The sequence below is a fragment of the Pseudopipra pipra genome, chromosome 9 (genome assembly GCF_036250125.1).
Source record: "Pseudopipra pipra isolate bDixPip1 chromosome 9, bDixPip1.hap1, whole genome shotgun sequence".
NCBI lineage: Eukaryota > Metazoa > Chordata > Aves > Passeriformes > Pipridae > Pseudopipra > Pseudopipra pipra.
Genome location: NC_087557.1, coordinates 5,889,618 through 5,911,877, shown reverse-complemented (window position 1 = coordinate 5,911,877; position 22,260 = coordinate 5,889,618). Strand labels below are relative to the sequence as shown.

At 42.1% G+C, this 22,260-nt stretch overlaps 2 protein-coding genes across 9 annotated transcripts in view; one reads left to right on the top strand and one right to left on the bottom strand.

The window, feature by feature from the left end:
- NTMT2 (N-terminal Xaa-Pro-Lys N-methyltransferase 2) overlaps positions 1 to 3,257 on the bottom strand; it is a 31,060-nt gene extending 27,803 nt beyond the window's left edge. The window contains exons 1-2 of one of the 4 annotated variants that reach the window (XM_064664312.1): positions 3,047 to 3,257; positions 941 to 1,017 (exon numbers count right to left, since the gene is read on the bottom strand). In XM_064664312.1, the coding sequence (XP_064520382.1) occupies positions 941 to 1,017; positions 3,047 to 3,126 (157 nt within the window). In that variant the 5' untranslated portion in view covers positions 3,127 to 3,257. The remainder of the gene's footprint in view (positions 1 to 940; positions 1,018 to 3,046) is intronic. The other 3 variants (XM_064664313.1, XM_064664310.1, XM_064664309.1) reach the window with 3 other exon arrangements.
- Positions 3,258 to 3,376: 119 nt separating this feature from the next.
- The window catches only part of KIFAP3 (kinesin associated protein 3), a 66,294-nt gene continuing 47,410 nt past the window's right edge, over positions 3,377 to 22,260 (top strand). For all 5 annotated transcript variants that reach the window (XR_010432634.1, XM_064664288.1, XM_064664287.1 and 2 more), the window contains exons 1-10: positions 3,377 to 3,527; positions 8,157 to 8,288; positions 9,488 to 9,642; positions 10,791 to 10,846; positions 11,338 to 11,479; positions 12,618 to 12,717; positions 13,481 to 13,605; positions 14,073 to 14,171; positions 14,873 to 15,051; positions 17,211 to 17,373. Coding sequence is in view for 4 of the 5 variants with exons in the window: in XM_064664288.1 (XP_064520358.1) it covers positions 3,496 to 3,527; positions 8,157 to 8,288; positions 9,488 to 9,642; positions 10,791 to 10,846; positions 11,338 to 11,479; positions 12,618 to 12,717; positions 13,481 to 13,605; positions 14,073 to 14,171; positions 14,873 to 15,051; positions 17,211 to 17,373 (1,183 nt within the window). In the remaining variant the exon portion in view is untranslated. The remainder of the gene's footprint in view (positions 3,528 to 8,156; positions 8,289 to 9,487; positions 9,643 to 10,790; positions 10,847 to 11,337; positions 11,480 to 12,617; positions 12,718 to 13,480; positions 13,606 to 14,072; positions 14,172 to 14,872; positions 15,052 to 17,210; positions 17,374 to 22,260) is intronic.

Below are 22,260 nucleotides of genomic sequence, written 5' to 3'. Positions count from 1 at the left end.
ACCCTCAAGCCTCAAGTCAGGCACTGAAAGTCTGTGCAGATGGTTTGTTTGCCACATCCCCAGCTGCAGCTGAGTTTGGGGACTGTATTCCCGCCGTGCTCCCCATAGAGATTCCTGTTTTAATTTTGGTGAAGTCTCGTGTCCAAGGATAAAAACCACACCCGGGATTTCCCAGCGCGATCACACGTCGGACTGAAAACGCTCTTCTCTTGTGCACGAGTCCCTGTCACTGCTGATCAAAAAGCCATTCAAGAACCACCTTGGTCTGTGCTCCAAGATTAATTTCATCCAGAAGAGTTAAGTCAGGCTTTCCCCTTTGCAAATCAGATTCTGCTCTGCCTCGTCTCAGTCCTTCCTTCCAACATAAACTTTTAAGCCCAGGGTTTATTACCTCCATCCCTCAATCACTTACTGTGTGACAGCACATCAGAACAACAGCATTTCCATCCCCCCCTGAGCAGCACAGTCTAATCAAGTAACATGTTTCCCTGAAAGTCATCCTCTCAGATTGCTGTACTTTATTTTAGCTAATAAAGGGCCTTAAGGAGTTTTATGCCGAGTTCATTTTACGAGGTTTAGAAAAGTATCCCACGTTCACTGTTTTTCCCTTCAAAACCACCCAATTCTTTTTTCCTGAGAGCCAGGATGGAGAGATTACAAATCTCAGGGTTGCTTTGATTTCTTAATTCCACAAGACAGAGATTAGTCTATCACACTTTAACAATTCCATTTGCTACAGAAAACCAGTGTTGGGCTATTTTGTTGGAATTTTGTTTTCACTGTGATCACAGTAAAAGCAATCAGACCCAATGCATTTTCAACATGCAGTCTTGTTATACATCAAAGGCTCATTGAAGACAATGAAAACTTCAAAATCAGCCTTAGCATCAGTACTTTTCAGTCATAAGAGAACAAATGGGAAGAAATGAAACCAAGTTACCATGAGACAGTAGTGGTGGGTGTTGTTTTGGTGTCACAGCGTATTCTGTCCATCTGGTTAAGAACATCTGTCTGCACCTCAACCAAAAAGAAAAATAAATCTCAATTTTTTGCATAAAAGGGTGCTTTGTCATTGACATTAAAAAGGGTCTTCACCTTTTTAATGAAAATGAAGAATAGAAATGTTGTTAGTATTTTCATCTACACTTACTCTACTGTATATTTAAATTGAGAATACTCCACAGTTGTCTTTCCTCCTGCTTTTACTCACCTGCTCCACTCCTCTCACCCAACTTCCTCTACTGTTCTCTTCCTATTCTGCTCTTCTCTGCAACTCCCATTCTTTTCCACCTTTCTTTAAATTCATTCACTAAAATAAAATATTTTCTTTTACCTGACTCCAGAACAGTATGTCTTACAACTGCCCTAAGAAAAAAAAAACCCACCCCTGAAACACCCAAACAAAACTAAAACAGAAATCCTGCACATTCCAGCTTCTCTTTGCAACTCAAATCACCTTCTGCCTCATATACCACTCTCTCTTTTTTCTCCTCACATATACTTCTAACATGCAGGTGAGGGGATCTCCAGTGTCCCATCCCATAAACCTCATCCCACTATAAGGAAAGGGATGTAAGAAATCGTGCAAAGCAGCATCAACAGCTCAGGGCGAGGCTGTAGAACAAGACCTGAGGCAGCACTTGTCCTACAATTTAATTTTAAAAGAACCCACCATGCAGTACATGGGTTTTGGTGTTTATATCATGTGGTTTTCTAAACCCAGCATCAACGGGTTGTCACCGACTGACAGAATGATCTGCTCTTGGCAGTGCTGGTGGCTCAGTCACTGAAGTGTTTCACTTGGACCCTGTCAGGCTGAGACAGGCTCTGCCGTCCTTCCAGGCCCTGAAAAACTGCCAATTTTAGCCCAAAACATCGTGGCACACCTCACTGCAAGAAATGTTCATTTTCTCATATTTTTCAGGTCTCACATTCTTTTGTATCCTTCTCATCTTGTCATTTTTGACCTGCGTTCCACAGGTGTCTAAAACTATTTCCATTCGCAGGCACATGTGAGCAGATAATTAAGATAAATTCTCAGTGAAAGAAATGGAGATTGTCAGGTACCCAGTACTCAGGAAATATCAGACTATTTATAAAGCTTCAAAGTTTAATGTTTGGCTTATGCTTATCTGGAGACCTGCTGAAACTACTGAAGAATTATCGCTCTGATCAGGTAGTTATATATATTTTCTTTTTTTCTTTATGACAGTCATTACTAGAAAATATTACTGTGATAAAAAGTAGAATAAGGACAGTAACAGAGGTGTTACATTCTAGGAATGTTTTGTAAATGCACTGCTCTGAGGTAGCACTTTATATTTCACAGGGAACTATCTTTTTCCATTTTCTGTTCAAACAAAGGCAGGGCACGCTCTGGATACCGCAAAATATTTTATTCTGCTTGGTTACAGATTATGAAATATAAAGTTTTTAGTCTTCCAGAGGATCAGTAGATATTAAGTACTGATTCTTAATACTTTGTCACAATTCTTGGTTTTCTATAATTTTATAAATTTTAATATTTCTATAATATTAATTTAATACTAATTAATATAAATATGTATCAGTGAAGGAAGACATATGTGCCAAGAAAACAACACAGAGACAATGAGGAAGGATCCCTCACAACAAAAACAACACACTGATTAATTGAAAGCCCATTTCATAACTTGTCAGGAAAAGCCAGTGATGCACGTCAATTTCAAAATAATAAACATTAAATAAATAAATAAATAAATAAGAAAACCGAATGAAGGAGGGCTGTTATGAAAGCGCCGTGCAGGGCCAGGATTTGGAGCTGGATGATCCCTGTGGGGTCCCTTCCAATCCAGCATATTCTGTGATTCTGTGCCGCCTTTCACCAGCAGCGATAAACCCCAAATCCTGGAAAACTTAAAATGCTCCAAGACCACGTGCCCTCACCCAGTACGAAAACCGGCTCATAAACTGCATATATATAATTTAAGAACAAAACAATGGCAACAGCCTCGAGGTTACATCTGTGAGGGGAAGCGGCTCATCCGGGAGAAGGTCACCGACGCACCTGCCTCCGTGTAACTCGAGCTCGGGGCAGTTCCTACTCTCGGCCAGGTCTCTACCAGCTTGAACGACAGCTGACATCATATTGATGCTCAGAAATTCAACGTCTCGAGTTTAGAAACTTAACTCCTGTGCATATTTTGGGGGAAAACAGCCCCTTCCGTTCACCTCGCGCCGCCCGCAAGGAGCAGAGCCCGTGAGGGGAGGGGGGCTGTGCCTCCCCCGCGCCTGCAGGGGGCGCTAACGTGGGAGGAGAGGAGGGCAGGGGGAGCGGCGCGCGTGCGCGCGGGGCCGGCGGCGCGTGCTCAGAGGGCGCGCGCGCGCGCCGGGCTGGGGCGGGGCGGGGCGGGGCGGGGCGGGGCTCGCGCTCTCCCTGGTAACGAGCACCGCGCGCGGGGCCGCGCCCTGCCCGGGCCGCCCCCCCACGGCCCCTGAGGGCCCCGCACCGCCGCCATGCAGGGCGAGGACGCCCGCTACCTCAAGAGGTAACCGCGGAGGGCGGGCGCGGCGTGCGGCCCGTCGTGCTGGGGAGGGGGGTGGGAAGGGGGTCGTGGGGCTCGGGTGGTGCTGGGAGGGGGCGGTGCATGGTGCGGGTACGGGGTGGGAGACGCAGGTGCTGCGGGGTGTTGCGAGGGGGTGGATGGGAGCTTGTGGTTGGGGGAGTACAAGGGAGCCGAGGGCGTGGGACTGAAGGTGATTTAGCCTCTGCCGGGGGGTGAGTGGGGCGTGGTGAGTTGGGGGGCAAGAAGGGGCTGTGGGGGGGGTGATGGCGTGTGGGGCTGAGGCTTTTTGGTGGGGGCAGAGTGAGGGGTTGGGCTGCGGGCAGGTGATGGGGCGTGTGGCAGAGGTGTTGCTGACGGTACTGGGGTCTGGCTTGGAGAATGGATGGGAGGTTATGGGTGAGGAGGTGAGTACGGAGTGTGTTTTGAGAGGGGAGGTCATGAGGTGGGTGGAGGGTACTGGGGGTGAAGAGTGGCTGGTTTAGAAACTGGCTGGAGGTTCTGGTGTGAGGCGTAAGGTGTTCGGTTTGGGAATGGGAGATAGATTTGTTTAGACAGCTCTCCCTTAGCCTGCCCCAGAGTGGTGGGCAGGAGACTTGGGTGAGGACTGGGAGGTTGGGTTAGGGATGAGTGAATTTATAAAGTGAGTGTAGGAGGAGTGGTGAGATGGGTCCTGGTTCGGGGAAGGTGGTAGTTTGAAGGGATGCTCTGGTTTGAGGAAGGCTGTGGTGGCATTTTATGCTGTACGTTTGGGGTGTACTGAGGTGGCAGCAAGTCGGGAGGAGAATAGATGCTATTAGGAGATGAGTGGGGAGGGTTTGTGGGTATTAAGGGTTGGGATGGGGCAGGTGGCTGATTGGGGGGTCAGGGGTGGGATAACAGGCAGTAAGGCCAGGTTCAGGGAGCAGCTGGGAGAGATTAACTGGTTTGGAGGAGATGTTAGAGCATGCCGTGGCAGATTGGGAGGGAGAGGTAGTAGGATGGGATGAACAGAATAGTTTGGGAATTAGGATGAAACTGAGAGATAGCTATGGTATATAAAGTGTATGATCTGGGTTTGATGCTAAAGATGTGATGAATGAATGGTGCCTTTATCTGTCTATTTGGCAGTGAGACCAGTCAGCCTAAATAACAGGGCCTGAGCTGGCAACTGTTAGATCTCTGTCAGTTGTATCAGAGCAAAAGTGAATAAATCCCAGAAGATGCCAGACCATGTAGGCCTCTGTTCAGATGTGATATGTGAACAGTGTCACTTCCTGTGGTCATGCAGGTGATTTTCATCACATCTTGAATCCTGTGGAGTTCCTGGCCTTCTCTTTTTTTTTACACTTCCTTTCCAGTTCTTAGTATTTGCAGAAGTTGCTGTTTAAGCTGTCTAAGGTTTGCTTTTTTCCCCCCTTATAAGGCACATATTAAGATACATAATTAGAAACGGTGGGGGGGGAAAAACCTCTTGATAATCTTTGAACATTAGTTCTGTCATTTGTTTGCCGTAATGAGGAAAAATCAAATGATCACCTTTAATTAAGATGTAACTTTAGAGTAGTGCCTGTTTTTAGCCTTGCATGTTCAGTTTGTGCCATCTTTTGTGATTTTGGAGGAATCTTTGTTTTGTAGTCATCCCTGCAACAAGTGTAGTTTTCTCTCTTTTCTGGGAGCACAAACCAAAAAATATCTGCTGTGACTGGGCTGGTGTGCAAGTCTGGTGCTCCTCTGATCCCTATTTCCCTTTGTCATCCTCCATGAGCACTCCCCCTCCCACCAAGTCTGACTTGCTGGGATTTGTTACTGCATTTTCAGCGTTACCCACGTGTGCAATTTGTCCCACTTTAATTCAGGTAGTTTGGGATTACTTTTTCCCTCTGAAGGAATTAGTTAATAAAGGATATTAACCCTTGATCTTTGATTCTGTGAGCTCAGCTAACGCAGCTTTTGTCTGTAGAAAAGGCCCTTCTCTTTTAAACCTTGAACAGAACTGGGTTCTTGTTGACAAAGCAAGCAGTGAAGTGAAAGGATGGGCTGATATGCATGAGAGCTCCCTGGTGCAGTGCTGCTTTTACCAGTTATAGTAATGTCTGCATTTTTAAATGTTTTATGAAGCGACTTACGGACTTAGGATGTGCAAAAAAATCAGTAAAGTAAATGTTTGTTGATTTGAGGGTGGAGGAGGGGTTGTTTCTATAAATAAAGATATTTTTTTGTGATGCTGACAGTCTGAATGGGGTGTTTTCCAAATGAAAAACAACTTCAGTGGCTGGGTAGTATATTTTAGTGTAGGTCCTCAAGCATTTCACAAGGTAAGATTTTTTGGAGAGGGAACTTGAGTGTATATTGATTTGTGACTTCATTAGCTCAGAAATAGCTCGAGCAGCCAGGGTGTTTGTCAGTGGGAGAGGGCAGAAAATCTCTGCAGCTGTAAGTTCTTCAGCTTATCCATCTGTCCCTCTTAAGGAAAAAATTAAATATGGGAAATGCTAAAACCGTTTAAGCAGTCTTAGGCTAAGGCTCTGCTCCTTGCTAAGCTCATCAGTGGTTTGCTGGTGCCAAAAAGAGAAGGTTTCACTCCTTCCTCTTTATCCCTTATCACAGATAAGAAATATTATTCCTTTTCTGTAAAGCACTGTCAGACATTGAAAAACTTCTGCCCAAAACATGAAGAGTTTCCTGTTGGATTGCTGGAATTGTCTGAAAAGGTTTGACAAGCCTTTATGCTGAACCCCAAGGTGACTCTCAGGAGCAGGGGAATCATGGGAAGATCTAATCCTTTTGGGAATGATGAGCTGTTAGCTCAGCTTATTTCTTGTAAAACTCTACCAGGCTCCTTCAGGCCCACTTATTCTCTACCCATCCTTTCCTTTATATCTGTAAATATTGCTAAGCTGTCACTTACCAGAGGTTTGACTGTCAGGAGTGGTTGCAGTTGTGATCTCCTGGTAGATCTGAATGTGTGGGAAATATATTTGGGAGTGTGGAGTGAGAGCTGGATTCTTTTGAAATGAATTTGCTGTAAGTTTTCTGCCATGCAAGTTTGGACCTCATGAAAACAGAGAGCATACTGTAATGAAGCATCTGCTTCAAGGTGCTGTCAAAGGGAAAAAAATCAGTTCTTCAAAATATCTCAGGTCATAATGGAGTTCTGCCGCAATCTCGTGGAAGATGCTGCTCTTTAGCAGTGAGATATATTTGTTTGCCCTGTAGTTGCAGTCCTTGAAGTTGAACTGGACATTTCCCACAGCAGACCTTTCTGTGGTTTGTGAGGTTTTTGGGCAGCTGTATCTTAAGACAAAGGTATTTTTTTGCAGTTGTCTTCTGCACAAGGGAAAGTGGCCTCCTTAGTAGCTGGGTAGATGGAGACACATTTCAAACATTTTCTGATGAGAGTGGTTACCCTGCAGGCTGCATTTGGATTTGCTAACATTTCCAGCTCTTTGAGGTTGAAGTAGTTTTCCCTGATCTAATTGACCCAATTCCACAGTTAGCTGCTGTCTCATTTGTGCCATAGCCCACTGCTGTCCCATGGATGCTGATAAAACTGCCGGTGAAGCCACCTGTAATTCTGTTTATTGACATGCTCTGTCTAAAACACCCAAAACCCCAAAGCAAACAAACACCCCCGCCCACCACTCCAAAACCCAAACCTGCATTTTAGAGGTGTTTTTAATCTGCAGTGTTTTAGCAGCCTGGTTTATGGGGTGACTGAACAGACGGGATTGGCAATACCAAGTGGAAAAGGGACAAGTATCAGTGTTACCACCAGAGAAGAGATTTGTAACTGTATTCTCTGGATGTGGTTCTGCCATTGCTGAAACCATGTGTATCTTTATGGCCTATTGTCCATGCCCTGTCCTCAGGGCTCTTCTGTCTCTGTGTGGCTGGCATAAAGAGTTGCTGGCATAAAGGAGGAGAGAGCAGGACAGGCCCTTTTGGCACTGACATACCCATCCATGTCCTGGAGAATACTTTTTCAAGATGTCTGTAGCTAGAGAAAGGCAGGTAGATGTGCTTGATTTATACTGGTTGATGGCAGCTGTTGATCTTGTATTCAAGCCTGGCAAAGACACAAGGAGGTGAAGAACAGGAGCAAAAAGGTTTGTGCTTCAGGAGAGAACAGTTAATTTGAAATTTGAATTGTTTGTAATTCAATCTTGGTAGATTTTAAACTGTTAAGAGTTAGCCAAGAGAGTGACAAAAAAATCTGTTTTGAAATGACTGCACTAAATCAATGCCATTAGACAAAGATTTGTCAATACTGACAAGGCAATGGGCAATCCACTGGGAAATTCACCTCCTCGATGAAATGCATTTTTTTTTCCTCACTGTAGTTCCTTAACAGAGCTGAGCAACGTGGAACAGGTTAAACCTTTGATTTCTTTTCTTAACTTCATTTCTGTGACTGAGGCTTGACCAGTGACTTGGATGTGTCTGTATGCACTAGAGGCAGTGTGCCCCTGGCACTAGGCTTTGGTACTGCGGTGTGAAAGGAAATACAGTGGAAGGAGAGCAGGGCTTGAGTTTAGTGTCTGAATAGAACAGGAGACAGGTCATTGTTACTGATTTCTGGTGTGTTTTCTGAGCTTTTCATTTAAACTAATCCTCTCTTTTTCTTTATGGCAGGAAGGTAAAAGGAGGCAACATAGATGTGCACCCATCTGAGAAAGCCCTCATTGTCCACTATGAAGTGGAAGCAACAATTCTGGGAGAGTTGGGAGACCCCATGCTGGGGGAACGCAAGGAATGCCAGAAAATGTAAGCTCATAGCAAGATCTGATGGTTTTTTCTGGCTTTCACAGTCGTGGATTCAATAACTCAAAACTATCAACTGCCTCTAAGAAAAAGTAGGTTTTAATCTTTATAAAACTTAGTGCTGGGTTTCAGAGCCAGAAAGTAACATGTGCCTGGGAAGGTTAACATCTGAAACACATGTTGTACACTAGTCTTCATCCATGTATTTTAAGGTGTTTTGTAAAGAAAAGGGATTACTCCCATTTTACGTGATCGGCACTTGAGATAGAGAAAAGTGAGGTGATTGGTTCCTGCTCAAATGATAGTTCCTGTTGGAGCAAGTAATATTGTTGAACTTCCTGCCAGCCTTATGCTGCAGCTGTTTGCTCTCCTGTTGTTTTGATCTGCCTCCCCACTAATGAATTCACTACAGTAGCTGCATTTTATTTTTGCCTGGTGTTTTCTTTTAAGAGCAGTAAAACATTTACCATGCAAAAAGCCCAGAGAATTATCATATTTGTTTCCAAGCTGCAAGTTTGGACTTTTTCTAGAATCATGGAATCATTAAGGTTGGACAAGACCTTGTGTGAGTGCACAGAAGAAGAATAATTGAAGAAAAAAAGAGAATCCTTAAGTTGTCTCAAATTTTTAAAGATACTGGAAGTGTTGATCTGTTTTCAGAGGGATCAGCATAACTTGCATCTGTGATGTGGTGGAATTCCATTTTTGATCCATCCTATTGTTAGTGCCCACAGAGATTTCTTACTGCTCATTGCTTGTGGACCTGGGTGCAGCTCTGCCAGAGCTATGGGAGGTTCCAGGCACTGCAAAGGAACTTTCCTGTGCAGTCAACACTCAGAACTGTTTCTCATTTTGGACTTGTTTTTGTGTGCAGTACTCCTTTGTGGTCCTGTGCACTGTTTTGGGGTATATTGCAAATCAGTTACTGTCTTTAGTGTCTGTTTAGAGATGGTTGTAAGGGATCTGTTCAGACAGCTGCATTTAATGTTGCAGCTTGAAGGCTGATGGACAGTTATGCTCTGTCAAATCTGTTTGACAGGTAGTTACCATTTGGAGTTCAGAGAGCCACCACTTAGACAGGCACAGGCATCAGGTGTATCAGGATCCTTTCTGCTTCGAGAAATTCATGACTGTGTAAACATAATCAAAGAAATGAAGATAAGTCTCTTTTCAGTTTTTGATTTTTTTTGTCTGTGTTGCAGCATTCGGCTGAAGAGTCTTAATGCAAATACAGACATTGGTTCCCTGGCTCGAAAGGTGGTTGAAGAGTGCAAGCTCATTCACCCCTCCAAACTGGGGGAGGTAGAACAGCTCCTGTACTACCTGCAGAACCGCAGAGATGCCTCAGCAGGAAAAGGTAAATAACACAGGCACAAAGTAGCTTGGGGCTGGGATGCTTTAGCCTTGAACAATTACTGGGTGGGGTTTTTCTGGCTGAGATCCTGACTTGCTTGATGTTCGAGTTCTCTGGAGACAATGACAGTGAGGAAGATGTATGGTTTTATCACACTTGGAAAAATTACCATCTTGGAATGAGGTTTGAGGAAATGATCTTTTCAACAATGAAAGTTTACTGTTTTGGTTAAACTTAGTATTGATGGTTCTTACAGGCTGCCTTCAGCTTTAGCAGGACTTGAGAGGTGCAGGTTCTGCTATTTGGTGCAGCTTCTTCATATTGAATCTGCACTCACAGTGACATCAAAAGACTATTTGAGGATCTTCCTAGAAGAACTCTGTCAGCATCTATTGCAAGGGTAGATAGGATTCCTGGGCTGAATTTACAATCTCTGTAAAGCTGGAGAGAAGAGTTTCAGAGCCTGAAAAGCTTTGGTACAGTGTAGCAGACAGCTTGGGGTATTTCTCTCATCTTGTCATCTTAAGTTCCTGACATCTTGGTGGTCCTATTTATACCTTAAACTTTCTGCTCAGGGGACAGTTTCATATTTAACATCAGATCCTGTGCAACCTTATGGTTATCTTACAAACTATGGTTTCTTGCAACCATGCAATGGTGAGCTTTGTTCTCAAGTTCTTATCTTTATGAGACAAGTTTAAAAGAAAAATTAATGTTTTATGTATGCTTCGATTGTAACTCCTTTGGGTGGTTTACCCTCTTTTATTCTGTCTACATATCTTGGTGTATCACATACAAAATACAAGATATCTACATATCTTGGGTACAGGCAGAATCAAAGCTGCCAAGGTATCTTGGTGTGGAAGTGAGTGTTGTCACTCTGGGCTTGCACTGAGGTTTATTACCCTTGGTCCCCCCCAGCTGAGGGGGCTGTAAGTGCTCCTTTAGTCTGAGTTGCCAAAACTCATCTGAGGGTCTCCTTTGCTCCCTGTGGGCTGTTCAGCTTCAGAAACCTGACATACCTGTGTTAGTCTGACAGGTCAACTTGATTTAACCAGGATGCTTAACCAGATGATTTAACCAGAACACTGGGTATGTTTTTCATCTGTGAATGTTGTAATGTAACTGCATCCATGTCTTTTTCTTTATAGAAAAGAAAGAGAAGTCCAGTAAGCCAAAAGATCCACCCCCATTTGAAGGAACGGAGGTAAATATTGGTGTTAAAAGAGGAATGCAAACCCCATGTGCTGCGTCAGTAAGCAGTTATAAAAGGGGAGAGGAAATGCTGAATTCTTGGGTTTTTTTGCTTCTTTTTTTTTAAACAAAGAGCTTGGTTTGGAAATAATGCACAATGGAAAAAAATTATCTCCATAAAGGGTAAAATATTTGACTTGCACACTGGCCCCTCCAAGTATAGCACTCAGCGGGACAGCGAGCGGGGTCTGGAACATCGGACAGGACTCAGGGAGTCGTGTCTGAGCATCCTTTGTTTTTAGTAATTAAATCTTCTCAGATTTCCTGGTGTTCATTGGCAGTGATTCTGGATGTGTTGAGTTTTTTTAAACTTGTATTTTATTTTTTCCTAAGATCTTAACTCCAAGCTGTGTGCTCTTTTGTCTCGTGATTGAGTAAGGCTGTGATTGATGGTGTTGAATTGCCATCTCTCTCTGTGAAACCCTTGCTTGTGACTGCTTTCAGATTGATGAAGTTGCCAATATCAATGACATGGATGAGTACATTGAGCTACTGTATGAGGACATTCCTGACAAGGTGCGTGGCTCTGCCCTCATCCTGCAGCTGGCCAGGAATCCTGATAATTTGGAAGAGCTGCTTATAAATGGTAATTTTAAAACCCAGTGGTAACGTCTCTTAATACTGTGCTGTTAATTTTGTGGTGCTTTTTTTTCAAGGGAGAAGTAGTTCACCTTTAGTTTGGGTTTTCTCTAGTTTGAAAAGCTCTGTTTCTCCATACATGTGAAAGCCCAGTTGGATCTCTACAAATGGGTGCTGCTCAGATTGTTCTTAGATGGGCCTAACACTGAAGTCTTCCTGCCCTCAATAAACTTCAGCTGTTTTTTCTCATCTTAGTTATTTTGATGCTAAATTAACTTCAGCTGGCATTACTGCTAGAGATGAGGCTGTATTGTTGTATCCTGTAGATCAGAAAACTTGCTTTGAAAAGGGGATTTGCTTGCTGACATAAGTTAATTTTGTAGTTTTTTTTTCCTTGCCCCTTTTGTCTCTTTTGCTGAGCCCTTATACCCTCACATTCCTCAAGTAAATGATGACTTCAGTACATGCCCATCCTGCAATGTCAGCAAGCAAGATGGAATGGGAGGGGAATGGTGAGCCATCAAATAATGGCTTATCCCCATTGAGCTGTTGCAAATATTTGTGCCTAATGTTCCCAGTTGCTGCTTTTCTCATTCTGATCATGTAATGTGGTGTGTGTGAAGAGGGACTAGATGGGGAAGGTGAATGGAAAAGTGAGATGAAATAAGACAAGAAGAAATATAAACTGAATTGTTACATAATATGAAGTTGATTCAAGGGGAAAAATAAATAGAAAAGTGGATAAGAAATACTGTCTGTCAAGGTAGAATGTAAAGAGGATTTGAAAGTGAAAATTGTGTTTCAGACAGGGGATACAATGTAGTATGGAACAGACAGCTGGCAGAGGCCACAAGATCTGAAGGCTGGTGGTATCTCAGATGACTTCAGTGTTTGGTTGCAGTTTCCTTGCCTGTTGCCATCTCTCAGGGTTTGTGACAGGATGACCAGCCAGGGAACTCCCTATTTTCGTATTGTCTCCAAACAGAATTTGTGAGCAGTGGTACATGGTAAAGTGAGATACCTGTGAAAATCCTCCATTAGAAAACTGATAGGTGTAGAATAAGGTGTATTCAAATTCTGAGGCTCACAAGACAAAAGGAGGGAGCTGAAATGCTGATGCTCATCTAAATCTTGTTTCACTTCAGAAACTGCCCTGGGTGCATTGGCCAGAGTGCTGAGAGAAGACTGGAAACAAAGCATCGAACTGGCTACCAATATAATTTATATTTTCTTCTGCTTTTCAAGGTGAGTGCAGAGTCCCTGTATATAGGGACATAAGGAACTTAGCTCTGCTTAGTGGCTTTTCATTTGTTTTCTGTGCTGCAAAACTTCACTGAAACAGGGAAAAAAATTTGCTGAGTCAAAAACACACTTGTGCCTCAATTTTATCACTTCCAGCAAAAAGAACCCTCATGGTCAGGCAGGGTGTGAGGGAGCTGGGAAGAAACTAATAAGGATTCTGATCCATAGTTTCCTGTCAGAAATAAAAGGTGGCTGAGCTGCCACCTCTGATTTCCATCAGCATTCCTACAGGGCAGAAATGGTATTCAAAACCAAAGTGAGTGCTTGCTCCTGGTTAGCTATGCCAGTGTTTCAGCATACCCTGCCTAGAAATAATTCCAATGGAATTTGCATTGCAACTTGATTTTAGATCTCTGCTGTGGATCTGGTGGGTAGAGGGTGTTCTGAAGCACTTACAGTGTGGAAAGCAGGGCTGATTGGAAAACATTTTCCTTTACGCATGAAAACTGGAATGCATTTTTATTTGGACTTGGAACAACAAACCGTTCCTTGCCCTTCTACAAGTCTGAAAAAATATTGGTGTTTTCAGGAATTGTTCTTATTTTAAAAAAATTTTCCAATAGAAAAGTATTATAATGGGGTAAACAGTAAATGCCTTTTTTAATATTTCATGTGCTGCAGTGTTGGGTCGTTGCTACCATAGATGTCAAAACGGGAATGGGGTTGTTTGCATTTATTCCTCACAAGTATTATTTCTTCAATGTAGCTTTTCTCAATTTCATGGAATTATCACACACTACAAAATTGGAGCTCTGTGTATGAACATCATAGACCATGAACTGAAGAGACATGAACTTTGGCAGGAAGAACTTGCTAAAAAGAAGAAAGCTGATATCCTTTTGATGTTCTTGGGTAGCTTGATGGCTTCTAATTTGTCTTGATTACTGGTATTGGATTATATGAGATGAGTATACTGCAACTTCTGTTGCAGTAGAATTTACTAGAAAGTGCAAAATATAAATGCAGATACAAAAGAGACCACGAGTGAGGAGTTTGGCATGCTGAAGAGGTTAAGTTGAAGTTACTAAAGCAACACAAGAAAAATAATGTTTTATTTTATCAACAGTATGTCTTAGGAACATTTGTGCTGCCTATTAAGATGTAATACATCCAGGGCTAGAAGGAAAGAAAAATCATGCCCTAGATTACAGGTGTAGCAGGCTGTTGCTGAGGTAGTGTCTTGACACTGGCTATTGCATACATCTCTTGCTTTTTACTTGATTCAGTAACACTTCAGAGGACATTAATCGTCTGGACTGTGTAACTTTTCTTTAAACTCCTTAACTTCTGCAATTCACTTGATGAAGATCCTGAAAATCAAACCCTGAAAAAGGACTATGAGAAAACTTATAAGAAATACAAAGGGCTGGTTGTCAAGCAGGAACAGCTCCTCAGAGGTACCAAATCCAAATAGCAAATTATTTTTTTGTTGGTAAACATGGCTAAGGGATTCTATTGGATTCTTGTTTATAATCAGGATACCTTAAACATACTGAAGGTGGGGATGAATGTGAGAAGAGCAGTTCCAAAGAACAGGGAGAAGATGAGTACTAAATCAGATTGTTTGACACTATGCTAACAATTTTAGAAGTGGTTTGTCAGCCTTAGAGGAAGAGTAGCAAAAGTGATCCACTCAGCTGTTCTTTGCTCGTGATGTTAGTTTGGCAGGAGTTGAGTATTTTGGTTCTGTACGTTTGATTTGGGGTTTTTTGACTTTGCCTAACTTAGCCTGTATCTGACTCAAGTTGAATGGATTTCATTCCCAGTTTTTGTACTAAAATACACTTAATATTAGACTGAAATTATCTGAGTGGCAAACCTTTCCTGAGAAGGGCTTTTTAATGATTCCTATCAGAATGGTAATAAAAAAAAAATAGCTTCTAGTGATCCTAATTTTCATTTTTTTCAAAGCCACTATTAGAACTAATGCTTTCTAAACAGGAATAAAAGGCATTCATGGTAGTTTCCTTCAGAATACGTTGGGAAGGGAGCAGAATGCTGCTGAAGGTCTTGTTTTCAGCACTTACTTTGTATACAGAGACTTGTTTATTTCTGTTGTCTTTGATCTCTTGGTATGATTTATATTGACCTTTGTTAGTTGCCATTTACCTGCTCCTAAACCTTGCTGAGGACACTCGCATTGAGCTGAAGATGAGAAACAAGAACATTGTCCATATGCTGGTGAAAGCACTGGATCGTGATAATTTTGAGCTGCTGATCCTCGTTGTAACTTTCCTGAAGAAACTCAGCATTTTTATGGAGAACAAAAATGACATGGTAAGGCTTGTGGCACTCTGCTGCAATGCTGGAAAGGCTGGGGTTCTGAAAGCTTTGTCTGGGTGGAGGGAAGAGGGAGACATCTCTGTCTTCACCCTAAATCTCTCTAACACTGTTTATCCGATTTTGTAACAAGTAAAATGAGTAAAACAAAACCAGCACAACATCCAATCGTGTCATACTGCAAACATTTTTGAAGAACTGTCATCCCAAACACAGAACATGATACATGAAATTCCAAATTTTGAAGCCAACACCCCATAGTCTTCTAATACCCCCACTTGTGGTGACACCAATGATCTTGCCCCCAAATTATGCTCTTTTGACAACATATTATTGTCTCTGCCATGTGTTGTTTTGGAAAGAGAGGTGGTTGTCCTTATGGAGCTTGCTGGATGAGTTCACTTGTTTCCTAGGTCAGTTTGGTCTTCAAAGGCACCCTCACAACTGTTCCTTCATACTACCAGTAATTTCTGAGAACAGAGGCAGTGGTATTCTTCATAAGCTTTTTTTTTTAGAGAAGTCTTACACTTCTGAAACTCTGGCATGATTTTTTTTGTGACTTTAAGCTCTAGCCAAGTGTCTCCTTTACTGATCTTTTAATAGATACACGATTTCACTTCTGTGCCTTTATGCCAATGGCATTACATGAAAATGATAAATTTTCTGTATCTGAGATTAATGGTACATGTGGATTGTGAGATGAAAAGATCTGTTTAAAAGGAATAGTGAATTAATTGCATCTTTGTTACTGGAACTGTCCTGTGCATGCATGTGTGCTGAACACTGCAGACAAGGGGTATCTCCCTTATTTATATATGGGACTGTATTAGGAAAATAAGAATTAGCTCTGCAGCCCTCTGATTTGCTGGCCCACTCTCTACATTCCATTGAATTTATTTTGTTGCAGAGAGTTTTAATAGTTTTGGAAAGGTTTGTATGTTCCAGGTCAGGTGTGTGAGCATTCCTTACTGATAATAAAGATGATACATTTTTCTCCACAGTATTATTAAGGAAAGCTACCAATGAAGGAGAAGGTGTTCTGATATTTATATTGGACAGTAGTACAAAGATGTCAAAGGCCAAATGAACACAGATTAGTTGTGCAGCACCTGATTCTGAGTAAAACTGAATAATCCATGTGTATTTATAGCACATTCTTTCCTGTGGTATTCAAGTGCCATATGAAAGTCAAAGCAGTGAGGTAGGAGTTGTTGCTATCTGATTGTCTTTGATCAAAGCCATCCAGTCAGTTGTTTGGTTATTGCACTATGCTGTGTGGGGAGAGCTGAGTTTCTTTTCTTGGTGTTATTCTGTGTGTATTTATAACTGGAAGACCAGTTACATACGTGCAGAAGTCTGAAGAAAGCAAAGTAATTTTATGTGCTTCCTTCTGGCCAAAGAAGGATCTGGGAAACAAAAAATGAATGCATTAAAAGATTATGTCAAAAAAAAAGCAGAGAAATGTTGCTTAGAACACGATAAAAACTTTCTGAAGCCTTGCCAGTCAATGCTCAGATGTCTTTTCTGGCTGGTAAAGTGAACATGATCTCAGGAACTGATACCACTTCTCAGTTCCTGGATTCCACTTTTTAATTTGAGAGTGATACATGTTTCAAGATGACTTTCATGCTTTTATTAAATTAACACACAGGGCAACATGCCTCTTCTGAGAGCACATGCAAACTTCTGTCTAGGGGTTCATTTGAAATTCATAATGAAAAGTCTCAGATTCTCTTTGGATGCCAATTTTCTGTCTTTCTTAGTTGGGTCTCTCTTTGACTCTAATGGCAGTTGCTCCAGGGTTGCTTGTGTTTAAATTTAAATGAGTTCTCCCACCCCAATCTAGTTTTGCAAGTGATGTCTTCACCACATTCTTGCAGTATTCCAACTGTGAGGAATATTTCCAAGACATCTGAACTGCTTGGTTGAAAAAATGTTTTTAATCAACATTTCCCAGTAACCCAATCTAGAAGACTTCAACCACAAAGGCATAAGCAAAACTACTTCAGATGGAAATGCATTGACAGTCACTATTATGGCTACAAATTGGATTTGTGTTTGCATACACATGCTTGTGAATATAGAACATGCTGAGAGGGCTTTTATATTGAAGACAAAGTTTGGGTGGATTATGGATTTTTTTTCTTGATACACAGGTTGAAATGGATATTATTGAAAAACTTGTGAAAATGGTACCTTGTGAACATGAAGACCTGCTGAATATCACTCTTCGACTCTTATTAAACCTCTCCTTTGACACAGGCCTGAGAAGTAAAATGGTACATGTTGGTTTGCTTCCCAAACTCACTGCACTTCTAGGTATGTTTTCTTTTGATCTAACACAGACATTCCAGCAGGGGCAGTGAAGCTGTTTACATCATGATGTGCTGTGCCTAAAAGTTGCTACATCACATTTGTCTGCCAAGGCACTTCCTCACTAATCCCAACTTTTTAGCATTCTCATCATCTTGTCAGATGCAGGATTAAAGGGAAATTTAAAATAATGTGATTTCCAGTGGATTTATTCCTAGGTTCTCTTAAAATGTTGAATGAGTCTTCTGGTCTTTAAAAAAAACTTCAATAGCTCCCTGAAAACTGTGTGATGTTTGTAATTTTGAAGGAGCCCCCAGGAAAAATAGGCAGCACCTTCACAGAGCTTAGCTGATGGAGATACATGTATATGTATATATATATTTTTTTAAATGAAGCTTGATACTTGTAACTTTAATTGTCTGAACAAATCAGAACTTTCCCAGCCTTATCAGCTCCACCTCTGAGCAGTACTGATTTTTAGACTTACAGCTTGGCAGTCTGTAACTTGTGTTAAGATCACGTGAGTACACTGGTTACAAGGGAAACTTTCTGTTGTCTGTAGGGGAAAGCCATGGAGACAATAAGGAGTTTGGAAGGAGCAGAGGGTAGTCCAGTTTGATCATTGTTGTATGCTGGAGTTCTAGGGAGGGAGTTTTTATTGCTCCTTGTGTGTTCTTTGGCTGATACTACCTAGAGGCCACTCTGGTAGATACACTAAATTTTTAGCAGGATTTGGCTCTAAGGATTGCTGAGTAGGAATAGAGGATCTTGTTTTCTGGAGCCCTAAGTGTGTGAAACACTGGTGTAAGACATTGCTAAGACATTTTCTGAAATATGTTGGGCTTGGCATGTGCAGATGGTGTATCCAGGTATTGTTTGGAACAAGGGGAATGCGACAGTGAATCTATGATGAGCTTTCTCCCCTAGCTTTGTATAGTCTTTTAAAATGGTTTGCCTCCTCAGTTCTACCTTCAGCCTCAACGTGGCCTTATTGCTGTTCAGTGAATACCATGAAAGCTTACACTGCTTTGGAAACCTTACTTCTGTTGGTGATTAATACAACACCTACCTGATACATCCTGAAATGCCTCACATCTTTTTATGCTTTCTGCCCCACAACCATCTTTGCACTTGATATCCCCCTCTGGGCTGAGCTAGGAGGTTGAAAATTGACATTTGGAATCTCTCTTCTTAATGGTTTTTATCCTCAAGAAAATGTTATTTGGTAGTAAGTGAACTGAGAATTGGAAGCTGATGAGGAAATATATTTTCTCTCATTTAAGAGAGGATCTGACTGGGTGGTTTGGTTCACCATGGGTTGTAAAGTTCTTGGAGCAGGAATTTGTCCCTTTCTTTTTTACCTATGGCAGCTAGTGCTGTGGTCCAAGGCTGGGGCTTCTGGGTGCTTGTCACCCCAGGAATGACAGGACACAAATCACTGAAGTTCCTGCTTCCAACAAGCATTCCCCATTTAATATTAGAGTCAGTCTGAATTCATCAGTTAAATATCTGCTTCCTAGGATTTGTTTCTAATGGGGAGAGAATTGCTTTTCAAATGCCATTCTCCTGGAGCTGTAAGTAGGCCTTTGTGGAAGGCTGTTCAGCTCAGAAGAACCAGCTGCCAAAACTGTATCTATTCCTGAAGTGGCCCTTGGGGCAGTCTACAGCAAGTTCTACTGGTGCTTCCACAAGGTGCACTTCCTGCTTTTTTTTCTTTCCTTGACTTGGAAGTCTTTCATCCTTTTTTTTTTTTCTTGCACAGAGACATGTGCTGTTTGCCCCAGCTTCTCCCTGTAGAATTGCTTGATACTAATTTTGTGGTGTGCTGAGAAAGTGTAGGTAGAAATATTGTCTATTACTTGTTTCTGTAAGGCATCTGTGTGATTTGTGAAACTTTTCTTGATACAGTGATTCAAGCAATTCGCAAATGCATCACTTTGGTGTCCTGTCTGAGGGAGGTCTGCAGCCTTAATACTAAGAAAATCATGTGCCAGATGCCCCATTTATACAGATTTCTTGGGTCTTAAACAAGAAAGTTTAAGTCAGTACCTTTGGCTCGCATTTGCAGGTCATCTCGAAGTGCACAACAGCTGCTGACAAGTCACCATAGAGCTCCTAATACCAAGAGGTCAAGTTTGGTGACTCAGCCTACTGAAATTCAGCATTTGTGCAAGCTTTGCCTTTGAGTCTTTAGCACTGGGGTCTGAGATGAGTGTAAATTAAGTGTAGTGGGTGTTTAAGGGGAGAACTGAGATGGCAAAGATGAAAGGTCAGGATTTGTCAGGCAATGGTTTAGGGCTCAGCACTGAGGTGGCTGCAGTTCTGGAAGATGTGCTGCTTTCCCAAGGGACACTTAAATGCTCTTAAAAGAGCAGGAAGGCCCTAAATGTAGGTGGAGTCTGAGGCAGAGGGGATGGACTGGCTTCTGCTGAGCTATTAGCAATGGAGTAAGTATGCCATGGATATAATGGAAAAGGACCATCTTCTTTCCATTGCACTCCAAAGTGTTGAGGCTGCTGTTGAAAGGATGGACATGAGAAATTCTGCTTAGTCTTGGTTTCTGTTTTAATTAGCTTTTTCTTTTTAATAGTGCCAATGCCTGCTTCCCCATGTAGCTTTGCCAGTCAACACCACTTGCTAGTTTTCGTGGCTTCTCTTCACAAGTCTGAAGTATTGTATGTGACAAGACTCCTCTTGAGCCCTCCAGGCACCCAAATTAATCAACTACAGCTGATCTTTGTTATGCCCTAAATCTCAAAGAGCTTTGTGCAGCTGAGGGAAATTTGGCTTCAGACTTAGGATCAGAAGCTGGAGCAGTGCTTTGGAGGCCTATGAGATACAATCTGCTGTATTCAGGTTCTTCCATATGTAAGCTGCTTGAGGAGGTATGAAAAGAGATTTTGTTGATTTGTGTGATTTCTGTTCTTTGAGAAAACCTTGTAGTGTTGAATCACCATGGCCTTGCAGAGAATGGTTTTTGTACTATGGCTTTAATACTTCGAAATTATATTTACAGAATGATCTTTCCTTTTTATACATACTCCATGTGAATGCTTTATGTGCCAGTATATGTGAAGCACAGCTTTAGTGGACTAAGGTGAGAGAATTCATGTGAATTCACCAAGTGGTTTAAACTAGACATTTGCCTGAACTGTGGAAAACACAGATTCAGTGCCCTCCAGTCGTCACCTGGGAAGGAGAGACCACAGCAGCACGTTATGGACTCTTCAGTGGAGATTTGCTTCACTTTCACAGTACTCTCATTTTGCTTTGCATAGCCTGATTCAAGTGAAGTGGTGTAGAGGAGTGACTTGCTCCAAATATGATAGAGTTTGGTGGTTAGTGTATCTGCTTGTTAAAAATATTCTCACTGAAAGAGGGAAACATAGAACTGAACTTAAAAGAAAGATGTGAATCTGTTTTCTTAATCCCTGGAAATGTTCTTCCACTGTTGGACACAAGGGAAATGTTACCCTTTTTCATTATTCTTCCCCTGGATGTGTGATTGGTTTCTAAAGTAAATGCCCTGGCAGCAAACAGAAGAAAACATTGTCTGCAAGGAAGAATAAAAAGCCCTCACTTCTTGTTTGGACCAAATCCACTTAGTTTTTCAGTTAAGTGGCCAAACCAAATACAAATTTTTTTAGTACTGCTCTCTTAAATATATGCACAGCTTGTGATCCACATTCTTCTAATAAGGGTGCTATTTTGTGCTGTGTCTGAATGGTTTCTTAGCCTTTGTGAAGTGAGACAAATAGTTGCCCATTCTCCATGAGAACAGCAGGCAGTTTGTCCAGCAGAACCAGCTGAGTGCTGCTGTGTGTGTCATGGCAGGCTGCAAACTCTTCCTGGTGGACCCCAGTTCAGAGGCAGCTCCTGGCAGCACGTGTGTGGTGGGCAGTACCCGTGTTTCTGTGTCCACTCATCAGTCAGTTATCCCTCACAAACAGATGGAAGTGATAGGGAATGTTGCAAAAGCTCTTACTGTGGTACTGTGCTGCTGCTCAAAGTCTAAAAGGAGTAGGTTTGGTTCCATCATTTCTCTAATGTGTGTGTTCATCTCTCTGAGCTGCTGGACAGTTCTTAGGTGTACTGAATGCATATTGTCTTGAAATGCCATTTTCTTTTCATTCACTTCCAGTGCAAGCCATGCTGAAAGATTGAAACCCCATTATGTTTGGAAGTTTGACTTGAGTGTCTCTTTTGGGTTGCTTGAAATTACCAGCTGCTTTTAAGAATGAAAGGCTGAGTGAACACAGATACTGGTGAGCTGAAAAGTTGGTGGGTCACAGAGCAGTACCAGTTGTGAATCGTGCCCAAGTGCAGAAGGGCTGTGCATCTGGCTGTGAAAGTGCCACACAGGGCCAAGGTGGTCAACCTCAAAAAGATTTTAGGTGATGAGGAACACCTCGGGTGGTGTTTTCCAGTACAGAGTACAGTGGCTGAAAAAAAAATTGGCTTTGTGGGTTTGTGTTTAGCCAAGTAGATGAATGTTTGTTATACAACACTGAAATACAGAGTGGTCAGTCCCAGGTAGCAACAGCATAGTTTTGCCAGTCTCAGCACATACCCAGCCTATGTGCTTTATTCATGAGAGCACCCTGGCCTGGTGGTCTTTAATTTCTTGGTGTTCCAGGATTTAATACCAGCGCACTAAGAAGCAGTAGCTGCCTGATCTTACACAGAAATCCAAGGGCTGTGCAATAGTTTGCAAACTCCAAAGTAGGTCAGACTTCTCTCAGTTCATTAATTAAGCTGGAGATGGCCAGAGCAGAGGGTAACTTTGACAGTCTGAGTTAGTCCTCACTGAGGAGTCTGTCTTTACTGGGTTCATTGATAGAATCTTTTCTGAGAACTGCTGAAATTCCTCTGATATTTTTCCATTCTTTACAA